The sequence below is a fragment of the Acanthaster planci genome, linkage group LG07 (genome assembly GCF_054643075.1).
Source record: "Acanthaster planci isolate LZ-2023a linkage group LG07, COTS_SCS, whole genome shotgun sequence".
In the NCBI taxonomy this organism is placed as follows: domain Eukaryota; kingdom Metazoa; phylum Echinodermata; class Asteroidea; order Valvatida; family Acanthasteridae; genus Acanthaster; species Acanthaster planci.
The window spans coordinates 19,936,037-19,953,328 of NC_141783.1; the positions used below are offsets into that span (position 1 = coordinate 19,936,037).

At 41.1% G+C, this 17,292-nt stretch overlaps 1 protein-coding gene across 31 annotated transcripts in view; it reads right to left on the reverse strand.

Annotated features, from left to right (window-relative positions):
- The window catches only part of LOC110976081 (uncharacterized), a 92,706-nt gene extending 78,536 nt beyond the window's left edge, over positions 1 to 14,170 (reverse strand). For 22 of the 31 annotated variants that reach the window (XM_087138678.1, XM_087138683.1, XM_087138689.1 and 19 more), the window contains exons 1-10: positions 13,617 to 14,169; positions 8,198 to 8,423; positions 7,606 to 7,679; positions 6,668 to 6,790; positions 6,433 to 6,549; positions 5,516 to 5,632; positions 4,030 to 4,158; positions 3,391 to 3,507; positions 2,501 to 2,623; positions 1,596 to 1,712 (exon numbers count right to left, since the gene is read on the reverse strand). In XM_087138678.1, the coding sequence (XP_086994804.1) occupies positions 1,596 to 1,712; positions 2,501 to 2,623; positions 3,391 to 3,507; positions 4,030 to 4,158; positions 5,516 to 5,632; positions 6,433 to 6,549; positions 6,668 to 6,790; positions 7,606 to 7,679; positions 8,198 to 8,423; positions 13,617 to 13,842 (1,369 nt within the window). In that variant the 5' untranslated portion in view covers positions 13,843 to 14,169. Of the gene's footprint in view, positions 1 to 1,595; positions 1,713 to 2,500; positions 2,624 to 3,390; positions 3,508 to 4,029; positions 4,159 to 5,515; positions 5,633 to 6,432; positions 6,550 to 6,667; positions 6,791 to 7,605; positions 7,680 to 8,197; positions 8,424 to 9,264; positions 9,377 to 13,616 lie in introns of those variants that run through there. The other 9 variants (XM_087138668.1, XM_087138685.1, XM_087138667.1 and 6 more) reach the window with 3 other exon arrangements.
- Between the last annotated feature and the right edge of the window lie 3,122 nt (positions 14,171 to 17,292).

The following is a 17,292-nucleotide window of genomic DNA, read 5'->3' on the forward strand; positions in this document are numbered from 1 at the left end:
AGGTGATCTACCAAGCTTATTACCTTAGCGTTAATCTTGGAGAAACTGCTCATGTATACCACACCAAAGGAGAAGAAAATAGAATTAAGCATTCAATGGACAGAACAAAAAGTATCATTGATGTCTCTACTGAACATTCTTCAGGTTAGCTTTTAATGAGCTGATAGAAAGTATTTCGAATCAAAGTAAAATGGGACACATTATTGCTGGTTGTGAAACAAATTCAAATCTAGCATTTGACAATGCTGTTTTTTGAGGTCTGAAGGCTGACGTAAGATTTTGCCGGGAACATACCACTTTTTGAAAAATCTGCCAAAGAGGCAATTCATGAATAAGCCTTGGGATAACTTTGGGCAATGAAATCAGCATCTCAACCTGTAAAATCTGTATTACATCACGTACATGTATGAACCATGCTCATTTGCCTAAAACTTACAGTATATGGTCGGCAAAGTTTGCAGATCACTTTGGGGTTGGTTTTCGATTTTATCTCCTATTTGCTTAAAATCGACATTTGTCACATTACTGCTAAATAGAGTTGTATATTCAATTAGTGTTAAGAAGTACGTGAATCATTATCTAGTGTTCTGATAGCTGCATGGGATTATTACCACTTATTGAATTGTTCTTTCACTTTTGTACTGATGGCAAACTATAGATTTTAGCAGCCACTTGTAGGAAAACCCCGACTGTGATGTCAAAAGAGCAGACACTATGTTGATCTGCTATTGCCTAGTACAGGCTCCACTCGGGAACAAATCAGAAGAGGATTTTTATGACACCTAACAAAACATCAGTCTAACATTTTGCCAGTTGAGAAAAGTTATGACTCATTTATTAAATGCATATATACAACGAAAGGCAGGCAGGCTGTCACCAGTCCTTCCTTCATTGCCATTCCATAGTAATTACGGAGGCCGGTACTAGGCAGTCAGACCAGCCTTTTCTGCTGTTCATTGATGGAGGGAAAACTACCTCGAAGGAGATATATAGGCTATTAACAAAACTGCCTATGAATCCCAACTATTTTCTATGACAGTGAATGGTTAAAAGTCTACAGCAACAACCACAAACCACGGTTAGACAAGCAGATCGTAACGACGAAGTCAGAAAGAAATTTAACACATTCCCAAAGCATACCGTTACGGAGGACAACAGTTTTGTCATTCGATTCCATTATGACAGAAAAACACACACCCTTGCATACGGCACCTCACGCCAATCTACAAGTACTTGTAAACCTACTGGCACAGATTGTATGGGGCAATTCCATATAAAAGTGGAAATTTGGCAATACTTTTATGACCTCATTATCAATCATAATTCATAAAGGACAACTGCTCAACTTATTATTTTCACAGTACTTTTTCCTTTTTTTCAAAAAGCCTCTGATAATAAGGTCGGTAAAAGTGAGGCCAAATTTCTACTTTTTACATGGAATTGCACTGAAGGAATGACTTCCTGCTATGATAAAGGAGGTTAGTGAGCACAGCATCGGATGGCAATGAAGCATAACCTGAAATTCACTCATATTTTCAGGCTGGAGAGGAGGCTACATGAAAGTTTTCTAAAAATTCTACCCATCTGCCACTTACACAGCTCACAATAGAAGCCGGTGAAGGCATTTGTGCACCGACAGATAAAGGAATCTGGTTGGTTACCACTGATGCAGGTACCACCATTCTGACATGGATTTGCAGTGCATGTCACAGCTACATTGTGACAAAAATAAACAGATTACTTTAGTTTGAATTGAAATTAGATATTACAAGGGGTATTAAGACCAAAGCGGATGTCAAGCAAATCACAAGTCCAAACATGTGGTCGAATTCCAAGTAGACTAATGACTGACAGGACAGGAAGAATGACGATTTCTTTGCAGTTCATTTGAATAATCAGTGATTGTATTCAGACTGGGAGACTATGAGAGGGACTTAAATACAAGGCCAGGCAAAACAGGGTATGTTGTCAACTAGGAGAGAGTTCACACACAAAATAAAAACTTGGCTTGATTGACTTTGCAATGAAAAATGCCGTATTAGCCAGCCTGCCTCTGGTGGGCTGTGATTCAAAAGCAGATTGGACCCATTAATAGTTGCATTATTTGGCTTATTTAACACTAGGATTATGAGTCATTGTAAGGGCTTGATCTCACAACAAATGATACAGATCTGTATTGAAAACAATAGGCAGTGCGGGATGCTCAGATTTCAAATGCCTTTTCATGAAGAGAGAGAACTGGTAGACAGTTGATGACAGGGCTGCTTTTTTTGCAACAATGAAATTTGCATTTGCAATTGCCTTTGCATTCAGATGACCTCAGTTTTATCAATATTGGTGCTACTGATAAATGGCGGTTCAACCCCACTTGATGATTTCCTGTTGAAATTCTGAGAATTAAATGCAGGGTTCAGTGAAAAATGTGGACACTTTCTTGTTGTGATGTGTTTATTCAATTAAGGGGGCACAGATGGATCAGGAATAAGAAGAAAAAATTTACCTATGGTGCACTGGGCACCAGTGTGCGTTGGAGGGCACTGGCAGGCGTAAGCTTCGGGTGTGTTACCAGGGAAACAGACTCCACCGTTCAAGCAAGGGTCACTGTTGCATCCCACGCCAGCGGCTGCGAAAGGAATTGGCAGTGGTATTGAGTTGGTCTGTGGAAAATGTGCCATTTGGAGGTCACAAACTTGTCTTTGAGGATTTCATGCAACAAGCTCTTTCACAAATCCAGTCACATGTCCACCCATCAACGACAGGGCAACCAATGATGGAGAGACTCTTCTGCCATCATTCAATTTGGCTTGAGACTAAACGACCCACACTTGTAATGAATATGTGATAGAAGTTTTAGGGGCTTGCCGAGACCGGCAATGGCACTACTGACAACAATGCTGGGCACTATGCATCTCTCAGGTCTGAACAAGACAAGTTTGTCAGACTGGGCCCAGGAGTGTGACAGCAAGCCACGTTCAGCTGGAAAGCTTCATTCTGTTAATTCTAAACCAGATTGTGTATTGCAGTGAAAGTGGCCATGCATTAAACACCACAAACACCCTGTCTACAGAAATCAAAATGACCTAATGTCGCTGAAATTTGGAGACTATCAAAATGAAGAATTTTTTCTTGGGTAGATTATTCGAGATCGGCTCCAAGGATTCCATGATTCTGGCAGGCCATATTTAGAAATGGCAACACAGTTTAAGCCTCAGTTACTGAAAATGCTATACCTAGTACCCTCTCTCCCCAACATTACTTTTATAGAAGATTCTGTCAAGAGATCCATAAGCAACCCTAACACCCATGATGTTTTTACATCCTACCCAGACATTTTTCTTCAGGTGGATTGTGGACAAACAATAACAATTGCACATGGAACTGTCTACTCACCTCGCTCACAGTTCGGGCCGATGAAACCAGACGGACATTGGCAGGAGTACTGGCTCAATACGTTGCCTTGGAAACACAGGCCGCCATTCTGACAGGGCTCAACGGAGCATCCAAGGGCTATTCATTGAAGAGCAGACCCACAAAAAATTTAACAGAAATTATGAGTCCTGCTCTGACTAAATAAAGCCAAAAGCATCCAATTCAAATTGCATATTCATGTGAATTTCAACCAAATAATGACTCAAAGTGAGGTCAATCAGTTTGTCTTAACTATTTGCTTTTCCACCTGACAGTTAAAAAAAAACCTTGCTTGACTTTGAGCTGAAAAATGGCCACAAACTAAACCTAGCAGGATTTTTTTAATGGCTGACAGCATTTTATCATTCTGAGTATCCCAATATGACTATATTTTTCTTTCTTGTAAAAAGTATTTTATGTAGAACATTTCCATTTATCTTCAATTTTGTCACGTTATGGTTGTCAATTATAAATTCATACTGAGATTTTTCCATTTTTCCAATGTAGCATATTTTTCAACTGCGCTCTCGGCGATATGACTTGATGTGAAATTGTCTTCATTCTAAATGTTCCTACAAATGAATTGCTGAATCTTATCAATGACATGTACAAGTCAATTACCTCTGTATTCACAGTGGGTCCCGGAATACACTTGGGTGCATGTACAAGTGTATGCTGCAGTTGTTGAGTTAGCGTTGCATGTACCTCCGTTCATACATGGATTTATATTGCAAGGGACCGAAGAGGTCACTAACAGAGAAGAAAACAGAGGCTATTACATTTGGAAACCAAATACATGTACCCCCAAAATCAGGCTGAGCCTCTCTCCCCTATGTTCAATTTCACACTTTTAAAAGTGATTTTGTCTGGAGAAACACATGTAATTATGGGCAGTAGTATTCTGGAATTTGCAATGTTCGTGCCTAGATTGTTTTTTTTTTCAAAATGAGAGCTTAACATTCAGCCTGGTTTTGGAATGGTGGGGTTAAATTTTCGGTCTGTGCCTCATCTCCCATGGTCTCGGCTATGGCTTCAGATTTTGCCACTGCAAAGCTATGATGAGCAGCCACAGCTGTGGGTAATGGTATCCATTTTGCACGCAGCTCAGACATCATGAGTTCAGCTTTTCACAACTGGCCACAATGTTTTTGCATGTCTGGAGTAGTTTTGTGAAAATTGAAGCCTCACTAGAATCAGCCTCAGTCTCGAATGCTCATTACCACGCCACAGCAACCACAACCATAGTTACCACAAGAACTACAACTACCAAAACAACCACAACTACAGCCACCACAGCAACTACAACAGTAGTTACCACTAGAACTACAACTACCAAAACAACCACAACTACAGCCACCACAGCAACCACAACAGTAGTTACCACAAGAACTACAACTACCAAAACAACCACAACTACAGTCACCACAGCAACTACAACAGTAGTTACCACAAGAACTACAACTACCAAAACAACCACAACTACAGCCACCACAGCAACCACAACAGTAGTTACCACAAGAACTACAACTACCAAAACAACCACAACTACAGCCACCACAGCAACCACAACAGTAGTTACCACAAGAACTACAACTACCAAAACAACCACAACTACAGTCACCACAGCAACTACAACAGTAGTTACCACAAGAACTACAACTACCAAAACAACCACAACTACAGCCACCACAGCAACCACAACAGTAGTTACCACAAGAACTACAACTACCAAAACAACCACAACTCCAGCCACCACAGCAACCACAACCACAGCAACTAAAGATACCACAACTACCAAAACAACTACATCCACATAAACAAACCACAACCACAGCTACTACAAGAACCACAACTACCAAAGCGAAATCACCCACAGCCACCACAACAGCTATAAGAACCACAACTACAAAAAAAACACATCCACATCCACCACAGCAAGTACAAGACCCAGAACTACCAAAACAACCACATCCACAGCCACAACAGCAATCACAGCAACTACAAGAACCACAACTACCAAAACAACCCAACCACCACATCCAAGCCACATCTACAACCACCACGACAAGAGAAGTGTTTCCCTTTAAGTTTTGGGACTGCAACTTACAGGATTCACAGTTGGCTCCCGTGAAAGGGGCAGGACACACACAGATATAAGGATTTCCTGAAAATGACGAGTAACATGACCCTCCATTCATGCACGGACTATCAGTACATGTAATGCCTGTAAAAGTGAGAAAAAAATGAAATACGGTTGAATATTGATGTATAAAGTGCTTATAACAAAGCACCGTTATGTATTGTAAAGACCAAATTCTGAAGCTGAAAATCTCATGGTTTTTTTCTCCATTCCTGTTGAAACAAGGTTCTGGCTACAATAAGGTGATTTAAGTATATCCGAGAACTTTGTAATAATTTGAGTTGAAAGTGCATATTTAAATCCAACTTAAAGCTCCACAAATAATTGATGTTGATAGCACAGTTCTTAACTCATATCCATTCATACTTTGATGTGAAATAAGCATCAATTTCATTTGCAAAACACTTGTTTCAGGATTCATTTCTTGCATCATACAGTAGAGTTTGACTGCATGAAGGTTTGAAAACTACCGTCATGCAAGCTCCACATTTCAAAATGTCCACACGTACAAAAGAATGGATATCAGTGTAACTGATATACACGTAAGCTTGCTCAAGACTGGACAAAACTAGGCTAAAAATTGAAATGAATTCTGTAACTGAATTGAACGGTTTAATATAGTACTGCTCACATTATAAAATTGAGCATGGATTAGTACAGTCCATACACGTAGCACTTGTCACAATTACAGCACGGTTTAAGAGAGTATCAAATGTTAAACGCTATTCATCCTGGTCATGCTCATGTTGTTCAACATTTCATTAAATAAATTTCCAAAAATATGATACTTGAAACAGTTACTACAACTGATAATCAATTTGTTCATCATTTTCTGCATTTTCAAGAAACTATAAAGAGATCGGGCGTCAATAAGCGTGACTTACGAGTTTCACAACTCGTTCCTGTGTAGCCCTGGGGACACTGACACATGTAGGCTTCCACTGTTTCTCCCTGGAGACAAGTTCCGTTGTTCTGACATGGCAGGGCAGCACAAGCTGATGCTAAAAACCATTTTTTAAAAAACAATTGTCAGAAGTTTGGGAAAAGAAGCGTGCCTTTGTACATGTAATTTCATCATTTCTACAGCTCTTTTTTAAAAACTTGTTAAAACCAACTTACCATTTTGTTGGCAGGTGAGTCCTATGAAACCTTCGTTACAGGTACATGTAAAGAGATTTTCAATGACATCGCACCTGCCGTTTACACAGGGATTGGGGTCGCACAGTGTGTTGCCAACATTAGCTGGATTGGGCACAAAGAAAACAAGCTATAACTTTTAAGATATGAACTTTAAGTTGGCCTACAGCTTACTCAGTGTACTAGTTGGAATTTAAAAAGACTTGCTGTACATGTGACGATTACCAGCTAAGATGTCTATTGTCTGCAAACAGTTCTCAAATTGGAATTGGTGGGCCCAAAAATTGGCCAAACTCACAAACAAAAAGGTTATCAACAGAAACCTCATCCACTGGTCCATCTGATATTTTTCCTGAATACATACATTTGCTCAGTGAGGCATTTCATCAAGCCATTTGCTCACGTGTGCTGGGGGTAGATCAAGGGCAATTGGGAAAAGGCAGTTCTGTTTCGTTTGAACAAAGTTGACAACTCCCATTTTTACATAAATATTGGTGAATGAACGTTTCTTTCCAAAAGATTGGGTGTGATGAAAATACAGCCAATCATAGGATTTATCCTTTGCTGTGGAGCGACAGGCATATATTTCAATCCAAGATGAACCCTGCAAAGCGATATTTCTTGCTTTTCCGTATTAACTGCAGTAAATGGGTCCTGTATATGTACTGTATGTCAAGGGATATCACTGCCAAACTTCATTCAAGATGCCTCTAAACATGGAATTTTTTTGCTTATAAAACCTCGTTAATAACTCTGAAGCTCGATTACTGTTACAACACTGGAAAATCTCCATGCACATAAAGGCATACGCACATGTGAGCCATGTAGAAAACTTACAGTAATGATTTTTCCCCACTAAACCTTTCAAACAATTTTCAAGCTTTTCAGGGAAGATACAGTGACAACGTAGATAAGCCTACCTGTGCTGTCCACAACAATGCTTGATGAAGTCGTGTTGACCCAAAACACATCAAACGTCGACACCATCGTGGCCCTGCAGATTATGAATAAGCCAAATGGAAACTTTTGTGATGGAATAGACCAATTCACATTTGCATGGTTGTATCCTAAATTAAAACAGCCATCAGCATGTCCTCGAGATAAGTTACCATGGTTACGCTATCACTAGATATCCATGATGGCCCCCTTCAATGGTGTAATCCACTGGGTAATATACAGTGTTATACATTTATGTACCAGTCGTTCCAAGCGAAACCTAACAGTGCACAATTCTTTTCACCATTTATGGGGGGCCATCGGAATGTGTAGCGTCGTTGACATTGCTGAATTTCAGTAGGAAAAGTTTGAAAGAGCTGCTGAGCACCTATAGAAATGTGTTAAGCGCAGAAAATATGAGCTTAGAGATACTTAGGAAGTTTGTACTTAGCAAATCAATTTGTTGCAAAGTCCTTTCTGTTCTGCATAGGACTCAGGTTGGTATAGATCCCAGCTGAGTACAATTTGATTAGTTTTTCTTTTCCCGATAAAGTTTTATATGCAGGACTAACTTACACAAATTCCACTTGTTCTGTGGTGATGCTGGGGGCATACCACGACAGCGTCATTGGTAAGGTTTTAAGCTCATTATTGGAATTGGTGATGGCATCTCCTGTCTGACACTGAAGAATTCTCAGTCCCGCTGGGAACGGTCCAACCCACTGACCAATTGGTTCCCTGCTGCCAATTCTTTGCGCCTTGATCAGCAGACCGCGAAAATCAAAGTCCCCACTCAAAGTCACTGCACATGTGGATAGAAAGACAATAACTGGAAAACACAAGATTTCGTTGGCATCCCACACTGTGTATGCATTTCTGAAATTACAAAAATCTTCAAAAATATGGTGGTAAATCAGATGTTTGGCTTTTATGGAATAACTGACATATATCAGCCTAAAAACAATGAATTTGGCTAAAAGTTTCCATACTGTTCTATCAAAAAGATGCATGGATGATACTATCATGGATGTAGGAACCATTCAGCGCAGTCTTGACTCGTGTGTAAATTTATTGTACTCTGTCCCAAGTTGCATTATCCTACGAATAAATTTCATTCAAACACATAAAGAAAAATCAACTCTGGATGGAATGGAAGAATGGTAACCAACAGTCTACTGAATGAGTCCGTGAGTGTCGGCCTGTCCGGGGATTCCCCGACATGTCTTGACTATCAGGAGCATGCCAAATTGCTCTATCATACATGTGTGATGGCCTTTGGCCTTGCCCACTACACAGGTTTTGGTGCAGGATAATAATAGTAATAATAATTACAACATTTGTAATGCGCTTTCCGCAATGTTTTAAAGCTCCACGGCATTATCATTATCCCTGCACATTAGGCTCACACATCATATGAATATTCCTGAAACCATCCCAGCTCCCTGGGGAGTATACTAGCCCAGTGCTACCATTTCGACGCAAACGGCTAAACAACCGTGCCTGCCCTCACAGGTAGGCCCTACCTGTTTACTCCTGGGTGATATGGGGAGAGGCACATAGGAGTAAAATGACTTGCACAGAATCACAACATACTGCCACCAGCTGGATTCGAACCCCGAACCCTATGATCAGAAGCTACAAACCTATAACCAGCACTAGGCCACATGCCTCCAACTTCCAAGCATGACCCTGTGCAGCCGGGCTGCTACTGCTCACTATCAATCATGTCAATCTCCAAGTAAACTGCATTGGCTTCAAAATTCCCGCAGAACGAAACTGTTCATTGTAATCCACGAGAGGGCGCGCTCAAACATTGTTCGATCGCGCGCACGGGGCGGGGGCCTATGTGCGAGGGGCCACGTTTCCCAGCTACTCAGTGGAAGCCCGTTTCTCATGACAACCTGAACAGCTATTTCTGGGAACATACATGTAGGATGTTTTTTCTTTCATCGAATCCTCTTTTTTTATTCAATTAAACTAGTATTGTTTTGGTTAGAAGTGCAGGAAATCAATCTGGAAATATCGACACAAGGAAAGTGACTGACCATGGTCTCCAGAAACCTTCGTCCAGGAATTAACTGCATCTTTCTGGTAAAATGTTAAGCTGCACACGAGCCCGACCGTCACAGCGAATTATTTTAACTCTTTCTGCGCATAAAACCAAAGATTCCAAGCCTCGAAAGAGCACTTTATGTGCAACCTGAAGTCCTAGGAAACGTAAAGAGAGAGCTGGAGAGATGGGTTGAATTAAACATCGTTAAAATAAGAGTTGTAGAAAGTTCAAGTTCTGCTGAAACCAGAGTCTGTTAAAGACTGATACCCATCCACACTCACCTAAGAGAGATTTGAACAAAGATCAAAAGGCGAAGAAATTTCTAACCTGACCCCCTCAAACGAATCACCTACATAAATATCGAGTAAAAATCACATTGCTTCTCAAAACCTACATAGCCGTTGCAAACACTGCGCAGCCATATTCTGTAACAAAAAAAGGAAAATTACTTCCCTGCATGTCACGATTTCCGAACCAATCAGGAAAATTCATCTGTGGGGAAAGGGTTCGACTTGACTATAAACACCCATCCTTCTAACCCAAGAGCCACGCGCCAGTGTTGTTTTGTGACGCTGTTATGCATTGTTATTCTCAGTTGATTGAAATAGGGGGAATACATTTTAAGTATAATGATTGGTTTTTTCCTCCATCATGATAGTGCTGCGCGAACGTGTTCAAAAGGGTTGTGTTTTGAAGCGAAATTATTTTTTCAGAGGCATTATACTTTCTCCCAGACTTGTAACTGCAGTTAAAGGTTACAGGGACAAAAAGCTAAAAGTCCTGCATGAGAAAGTTCTGTTCCGATTGAAAGCCCTTAATTATAATAGATGCACGTCATTAACCTTTTTGAATAATAGTGGATACAATTATAGGGGCGCTATTAGAAGTGAGTAAATAATTGGAGAAAACAAACCACGGCTCATAAGTAGAACTGTAATCTCTATGAAACAAACAAAAGCCTTTTTTGCCCAAACCAAATAGAGCCCTCCTATTAATGTGTCCACCTGGGTAATAGAATTTGAAGGAGTATAGTTTCTGTTTGCAATTGCCGAGTGGAGTACAGTATTTTTCTTCGAATATTGTTCAGAGTTTGGTAGGAGTTCAACTTTCAATTTGGCTTTGAGAAAAAAGAAACCTTTCATTGCAGTACAAATAGGCTCCATAAATTGCCCAATGCCTAGCCTTCAATGTTCCCAGGCTTAGATATGCTTGAGTAAACCTTTGGCGTAAACGTCCTGACCCGATTCCCCGTCAAAAGGTCATTCCGCAAATCACCCATTAAATAATGATCTCAACATGCTATGGAATGGAGTTTGTTAAAATTAACAGTGGGATAAAGCAAGACGCATTATGACGTCAGCAACACATTATTCTACCGCATGATGGCGTGACATTTTCACTTAAATTCTGGGTATAGGATCCTTTCCGATAACTTTAAAGGGATGACAAAAACCAGCCAGTAATTGGCACCAATGTGCCCACTGTACTCTAGAAGCCAAACTTTTACTGTGTGGACTATTTTTAAAGGGGTGGCAACACTTCAGGAGGGGTCAGAAACATTATTATGTTTTCTTGCCTACAAAAGGTAATAAAGTTTGGAATGTGATTTCACATAGTTTCCTCCTTTATTGGTTTCTTTAGTCCTTATGGATTATTGGTCGATTGGACCAAAACCTTGATAAATCCAACCCCCCTTTCAAATTTCTTTGGAGAATGACATAACAACACGTCCATGTATTATTTCCGCAGCAGTGTTTGACAATGCAAAGCCCTAAGTGTGGCACTAACAGCAATAGTTTACCCACAGTCAGACGGTTCGGTTTTTCAACTAAGTTCGGACCCTCTGTGCAATACATTTTGTACACTGAGATAGGTACAGTACATGTTTGAAGTTTGAAGCATACCCCTACACGGTTTTGAGTTTCCCATATGAGGTAATAATCAGTCATATTGAGAAAAAAAGAACCGCTATTATCATACGAACGACCGACACTTGCTTTGGAGCACGTTCCAAAATGACGCTAGTCACATAACCGACAGTTTGCTTGCACACAGTAGAAAGAAGGAAGCGCACAGGAATTAACTTGAAGGGAAAATGAAATCTGTTTACCGACCTTGGCCATAGCTTTCACGAGCACAAAAGTCAGTTTTCAGCTGTATTAGCCTGCACGTTAACAAAATTTGAAGCTGGGTGAATTCCAACTAACTCGCAAAAAAAAAGAAGACACTCAGAGAAAATCTTAAATCGACGCACGGTGCAGAGAATAAACGAAATTTTATGTCAACTCTCTTCCTTCTCAAAGTGTGTTAAAAAGCCTTTAACGTCACCCCAAAGACATATTTCAGGACCCTCCCATAAAAAAATTTGCCTCTCCAAAAATGTGATCTGGGTTTGCCTTTGCCGCGAATGGAGATAAGATATTCACAAACCAGAGTGGGAACGTCCAGTTCAAACAGTTAAGTCTCTGAACTTCTACCCATTTCTTGATGGGAACTTCCCACCAACTCCTATACGCAGTCGTCGGCAGATAGTGACGCCCTTGGGTTGTTTGTGGACCATTGTTTCATTTTGTAAGACACACAAGAGTGGTCTTAACCTATTACACAACAATTTATCACGACCACTTCCTTGTGGTCGAAAAATATTCCTTACAGCAGCTGTGTTGTTCTCGTGGGAAATTAAATGTCATAATTTCCTGAAGTCTACGGTCATTATTGTAGAAAAAACACAAAGGTAATGCAACTTCTGCGAGACGATAGGAAAGTAAATCTTTTTTTTTTAAACAGAGAGGTCAAACCAACTAAGATATACACGTATCTGTATTTTAGGGAGTGTTTTATACCGGTTTTCGGTTGAAATTTAGGAGGGAAATTTAGGAGGGAAATTTCTTTCCTCGATAGAGTGTGTTCAACCGCAAGGGTTATTTGGATTAAACCACTAGACCTGTAAAGAGATAGTCTTTCTGATCCATGGGTTGAAAACGATCATCGTAATCACATGTTCATCCTTGTACATGACTACTTGTAGCCCGCAGATGTCGGCTTTTCAACACTAAACCGATAGTGAAAACTACAATGCACAAAAACCAGTCTGACATACGAAACTAGTCCAACACTTCCTTGAAACTGCATAAAGTTTGTCAAAGAAACAGCCCAAGCTTTTGGCTCAGTTTCATACATTCCATTTGAGTTATGAAATACGAAATAATATTTTCCAAAAGTTGCACAAATTCGAATCATTTTGCTTCACTCGAAACGTGAAAAATGTTGAAGCGAACTCTCACTGAAAATTTAGTTGAGATCGTGACCTCGTCCCCTGAGAAACGTATGTTAAATTTGGCGGACAGTGTCTGTTACACAACACAGGAGGTAGCGTGTATATATACACATGAATCCCACATATTTTGATCTTAATGAATATCAAGCAAACCACACTGAAATGCATGAAATTATGTTGAGTTATGAAACAAATTATATAGCGGCAAAACAATAAAACATGCTTCACTGATTTCAGATCATACATCAGTCATGCAAGTTCAGCCTGATTTCGGTTCATCTTTAGCGTACCCCGCATTTTTATGGACTCCATGCGTTAAAGCGGAGTCAGAGGAACCGCGGCCTCTGGAATACCATGGGAATACCGAGCAACGGTATAGTATTCCGGAGATCGCAGGTTCAAATCTCGCTCCAGTCAATGTCTTTGTTAATCTTTATAAGCATTTGTAAGTACCTTGCCAGTTTCCTTATACAATTTGTTTCATGATCTTTGTTATTTTAATTTAATTACAGTAAATGCACAAAAGGTTTACTTGAGCCTACCCTAAAAGAAGAAAGAAATACCCTTTAACGTGACGTTATACGCAGGGGAGTCGATTTACAAGGTTTTGTGCATGGTCCCATCCTTCAAGTTGCATCCACCTTTGATGATACTATCCACTTTACCTTGAACTATCTCTCCCGGTCTGTATGCGCTCCTGCTTGTGTTAAGTAATTCCACTTTAAACGGGTTGTTTTCTGATGGGGAGGCTTGATAGGCTACGCCTTGGGCTGTCTCGTGAACTGGTAACATGTCCAGGCATGATTCCACCGGAGCACCGTTGTTATAAGCATAAGTTCGGCAGATCACTGACAGGATGAAGATGCCTATCCAGGTCGAAGCCATCATCATCAATATCACTGCTCACATCCACGTTCAACGTGGGGGCTGATTCGATCCCGTAAATCATTCACTTTGGACTATTATTGGCAATAATGAGCACTGTTACCACACCCCTGTACATTTAGGGGGCTTTGAGAATGATACCAAGCGTGTAGTCACCGCCTTCAATGGACTACTTGAATCCCACACAGGTCATTCGAATGGAAGACGGCAATCCTTCAAGATGAGTGAAAGATTACGGAATGAAAACGCTAAATGCTGGTCCCGTTTTGATATTGCTCCAAGTTACATGTACATGTACCCTGTGTGCAAACGGAGAGACAGTGAATCACTTATGTATTGTGGGCGCAGTGGCAGCCTTTACGTTGGGGTTACTTTGTTATGTTAATGTTTTAACAAAGAAGAGCACTCAGGTGTGTACCGAGAGTTTGCCCTCGTTTGGTGAGCTTTATTGTTCAACTTTCCCAGCGGGCGATTTGGTTCATTGATGAGGGGTTTTTTTCTAATCACACAGTCTGTACATTTCATAATAATTCAAGGTTCTTATACTTTATTATTTTTCAAAGAAGGTAATATTTCTGGGGCCTTGTACGTAGTTTGGACAAAATACGCAATGTTAAACAAAAAAAAAATGAGTCAAACAGGTTAATCATTGCCGGCCAGGGTCCCCCCATGCGCTTTGTACACTTCGAAATTGACCACGTTCACACCCTATGCGTTTGCTATACGGGTCGACCGCACAATGCCTTCGCAGAATTGGCTTACGGGTTCATTCAGTTCTGCCTAAATTATGATTGGAATTTGAAAACCGATTGTTGCTTTTGTTATACACGCACAGTGGGTACTGACGAAAAGTCGTCTTCCGCGACACAAGGCCACTTTCTTTGTCGTAAGTCAACGGTATAATCCTGTGTTATTAATTGACCTTATTTAACTTGAAAGCGAGGTTAACTTTTTTTTCTCTGGGAACCAAGAATGAAATTAAAACAATGAAATCAAAGTTCATTAGAGGTCAATTTCTTTGTAATGGTGAAAGTGAGGCATGGAACCGAACGTAGTCTGGCACCAACCCATTTGACTGATTACATATAATAATATAGAACCGAGGAACATGATCAAAAATGGCTTCCAAAGCAAGGTCTATAGACCACTCACATTTTGCCTAATGATCTTGTATGGGCGGCCAAACGTTTGCAGAAATCACCCGTTGGTCTATTTGACCTCAAATTCGCTCAAAGTGGACATTTTCCCATTAGTTTTAAACTGGGTTGTATTTTCATTTAGTATTACGTGTGCTATTATTTGGTGTTCTGATAGCTGACAGCCGCGTGGGATTTAAAACTTTGTGAAGTAGTCTTTTATTTATGTACAGACGGCCAACCATAACTTGAGGGAAACTTGACTTGAAGGAAGCAAACCACTTGAAGGAAAGCATTGATGACACTCTTTGAATCATTTGATGCACTGAATTTTGTTGGCGGAAAAAGTGAATATAAGTACATATTCACACATTGCGTCTACACGCTTTATTTACTGTATATTCATCTGAAATATTGGGGAACTGGCCCTGTCCTTACATGACACCGTAAAACCGAATAGTTATGATCTCTCCTGTTTAACAAAAAACAAACAAAAAGTTTGGCTTCAACTGTTCCCGAGACGGCCACGGACGACGCCACTGGATCCATGAAGATGCCAAGACAATAAAGAAACAAAACAAGCGGCGAACAACCAGATTGATCATATTAGTAAACGTCGCCGTAAAGGAATCACTGATCTCTTCGATAGATTTCCACATGAAAAACTCAGGCAGGAGGGCCTGGTCAACTCTAAACTAACTTACAGAGACGCATAGTGTTTCTCTGAGCCACTCTACAAATGTCAAACCTAAGGCTTTCTGCAGTCATCAGGTTACCAATGGGAAATTCAAACATCATAATCGAGTCCCCACGCATGAGGTCAACTCGAGGCCTAAATTGCGATCTGTGTTTAGGACTTCACTTTCACCGAAGCCATCTCGACGTTCAGAGCAGGCAAAAGCCCGGGTACAGACAAACTATCAGTCTTGAGCTGGACCAAGGTAGGGCGCAATTTTCTCGGCAACGGAGTTCCTTTGGTCAGAACTGCTCTTTGCTGGGTCTCGCAGGTTTGCTTTAACACCTATGGTACATTGCACAGTACGTCGGGCCGTTATGCTTTGCGAGTGACATCCGATTCCCAGTGGAGCTGTTATCCCATTCTTAGCTTGCTCACGTGTGTGCGTTGTCCCGGTCCGTATTAACCAACTTTTTCGACTCGGCATCACCATACGGACAGCTGACGCACGTACGTACGTGCGGGTGTACATGTACATGTCTGCGATAGTTGAGTTTGTGTTATTGTGGCAGAGCCTTCGTAAGTCGCTGAACGGGGATCCGTTGTGGTTCGCCGTTGTACCGTACTAGGGTGGCAGCCCCTTTGCCGTGGTTTTCGTGCGCGCGTACGGGCTGGATCTCTGCAGGGGTTTAAGGGCCACGTATACCGCCTTGGACAAGGCTACCAACGAGGGGGCGCTTCTACTCGAGGCGGATACCGGTCATTCTTCCACCATCTCAATGACTCATGTATAACATTGTTTATTGGCCTCTTGTCCCATGTCTCCACCTTACGAAAATCCCGGAGAAGCAGAAACATGCCAAAGTTGTTGATATTCTTAAACCTAACAAGGCAGTTGATGAACCTTCCAATGGGTTTCAAATATGAACCTATCAGCTATGCGTTAGCTTCAAAATGTTTGAGAGATCGACATGCATCTACAAACCGCCTTCTTCCCATCTGAATCTGCAGATTTCAAATCAGGACGATCTACATTTGACCAGTAGTTCCGGCGTAACCCCTGGGGCAACTCCCTCGTGGGAGCTCTTGCCCCAACCCATCGTCGCCCCCCCGGGTTCTCTAGCCCCCTACCTCCGTGTCCCAAGGTGGGCCACGAAAAACACTGACATTAATCATAAATGTTTCCAATAATCGGCCGTATTTCATTGAGTAAAAGTGAAACAGGCTGGGCGCGCGAAAGTGCGAGAGCATGTTGCGACGATGCGCCGGTGACGGCTTAAGGTTGGTGACCCGAAATCAACAATGCGACGGCACGGCGCGACAACGTTTTGAAACCCCATTACTGCAATTTGGGGGGCGCGTGTGTGGCACTGTTGCTTGGGTTGGGTCTACGTCTGCTGAGCTGTATTGCAAACTTCCAGTTTTGGAACTAAAATGGCTGTTCATTATGTGTGCAGTACAGTATTTGGTTATTATAGTGTGCTAATGATTATTGTCCATGTTAACCGACGCATAATCCGTCATTTGGTTCCAACAGTAGATTAATCCTATTAGACGCTATAACTGCGGTGGCACCACATTAATTCACACGCACATTTTTCAGCTTGACGCACGCGTGCATTTGGAAAATCAGGACACCAAGTT